General features: G+C 43.4%; 1 protein-coding gene across 1 annotated transcript in view; it reads left to right on the forward strand.

Annotated features, from left to right (window-relative positions):
* The window catches only part of LOC143301765 (uncharacterized), a gene marked incomplete at its 3' end in the record, with an annotated part of 72,106 nt that overhangs the window by 61,245 nt on the left and 8,361 nt on the right, over window positions 1-2,500 (forward strand). The window contains exon 25 of the mRNA XM_076616154.1: window positions 1,730-1,912. Within this exon, the coding sequence (XP_076472269.1) occupies window positions 1,730-1,912 (183 nt within the window). The remainder of the gene's footprint in view (window positions 1-1,729; window positions 1,913-2,500) is intronic.

Genomic DNA, 2,500 nt, shown 5'->3' on the forward strand with positions numbered 1-2,500 from the left:
ATGTACTATCTGTGCTGTTTTGCTCTGGCGATTAGGTTGCGAGATGTAAACACTTGGATGGTCACTAGGTGCCCATTCCGTAATGTTATTTGCCTATATGGCCTTTTTATGTATTTAAAAAAGAAAAAAGAAAAAAGGTTTTGAAGTATTGCTTTCCTTTTTCTTACAATTTTTTTGTAATGTGGGGGTGATAAATTAAGCGGAATGGTTGGCGTCCTCAGCATGACCTGGTCTTATTTGCCATAAGGAACTAAATGGTTGGGATACTGTGTTATGAACTGGGCTTTGTTGGTTGTCTTAGTGGGTTTTTGTGTGTGTGTGGATGTGACAGTTTTGTGTTGACGGGGTTGAGCATTTGCATGGTTTGACAGTTCTGTTGTGGCTCTGTGCGGTCGAGTGGACTTATAAGCAACAGTTTCAGTTTCAGTTTCAGTAGCTCAAGGAGGCATTACTGCGTTCGGACAGATCCATATACGATACACCACATCTGCCAAGCAGATGCCTGACCAGCAGCGTAACCCAACGCGCTTAGTCAGGCCTTGAGAAAAAAGAGTGCCAACCACCGGATTGAACCAGGGACCTTTAGGTCTTCAGTCTAACGCTCTCCCAACTGAGCTATTTCGGCTGGCAAAAAAACCCCAACAACAACAAAAACAAACAAACACTGTGGGATTACCGTAAAACAGCAACAACAACAACAAAAAACTAAACCAAATGTGCAGCTTTATTCCAACCTCGATTCACCTATTAAACAGCAATGATTAATGATAATCAGATATGTGACAAAAAATATATGCCAGAGTGTATGCATATGGAGTGTGACATCTTGAATTAAGAACACTGTTGAATTGCATATTGTTGTCATAGTGTCTTCTGTCTACTTTTAGCATGTTATTTTATGCCTATCCTTTTAAACTGTATGGCTGTGATGATGCTTGTATGATTTACTCTCAGTGTCCTTTTAAAGGTTTCTGTTGCTGTTGTTGTTGTTGTCTACTGTGATAATTATATTGTATTGTAATTCTCTTATTGTCACAACAGCTTTCTGTGTGTAAAATTCGGGCTGCTCTCCCCAGGGAGAGCGCGTCGCTACGTTACAGGGCCACCCATTTTTTTTTTTTTTTTACCTGTGTGCAGTTTGTTGTTTGTTTTTTTTCTGTCGAAGTGGATTTTTTTCTATAGAATTTTGCCAGGATCAACCCTTTTGTTACCGTGGGTTCTTTTACGTGCGTTAAGTGCATGCTGCACACGGGACCTCGGTTTATCGTCTCATCCAAATGACTTGCGTCCAGACCACCACTCAAAGTGTAGTGGATGGGGAGAAAATATGACTGTGACGCACTATGCCGTAAAGTGGTTTGTGACGTGTATTATTTGATTTACCATGACGTGACGTGATGGCAGTAACATGACCCCAGTAACTGCGACTGACCATGCCGTGACGTGGTGGCGGTGGTGACGTGTACTCGCCGTAACATGACGCGGTGTTAGTGACGTGCATGATTATGACTTACCATGCCGTTAAGTGGTTTGTGACGTGTATTATTGTGACTCACCGTGCCGTTAACGGCTTTGTGACGTCATGCCTTCAGGTGGTGGTTGGTGGTGGTGATGACGTGTATGTGATTGTGACGTGGTGGCGGTGACATGACGTGTATGATTGTATGACGCGCTACACGCCGTGACGTGTGTGTGTGTGTGTGTGTGTGTGTGTGTGTGTGCCGGGCAGGTGGTGGCGGGGCAGATGATCGGTTGGGCCACGGCCTCCCCGTGTGGCGGGGACAAGAACCACATCCACTTGGCCATGCGGAAGGGCGACGACACTGTGGACCCCACTCGCTACCTGGAGTCTAGGTTGGCCGCCTTGCCACAGTGGGTACAGGAGTGCGACGACTATAAATTCGTCTACAAGGTAAATGATGATGACGATGTGGACAATCAGTATAAGTATCAGTAGCTCAAGGAGGTGTCACTGAGTTCGGTCAAATTCATTATGCGCTACACCACATCTGCCAAGCAGATGCCTGACCAGCAACGTTACCCAACGCGCTGTGGACAAGACTGCGACGACTATAAATACGTCCACAAGGTGAACAGAATAGAATATGTCTTTATTACCAAGTGTACTCGGGTCACAAAGAATTTTAAGGGTAGTGGTGTGGGGTTGATGGTACATCAAAGAAGTACAATAAATAAATAAATCTAAAAATCATACACAAACAAAAAATACATAAATGATGATGATAATGATGATGATGATGAGGCGGACAAGACTGCGACGACTATAAATACATCTACAAGGTAAATGATGATGATGATTATGACGATAACGATGATGCTGATGATGATGATATGGACAAGAGTGCGCCGACTATAAACATGTCTACAAGGTAAATGATGATGATTATGATGATGACGATGATGATGATGATGATGATATGGACTAGAGTGCGACGACTATAAATACGTCTACAAGGTAAATTATGATGACGATGTTGAC

The sequence above is a fragment of the Babylonia areolata genome, chromosome 28 (genome assembly GCF_041734735.1).
Source record: "Babylonia areolata isolate BAREFJ2019XMU chromosome 28, ASM4173473v1, whole genome shotgun sequence".
NCBI lineage: Eukaryota > Metazoa > Mollusca > Gastropoda > Neogastropoda > Buccinidae > Babylonia > Babylonia areolata.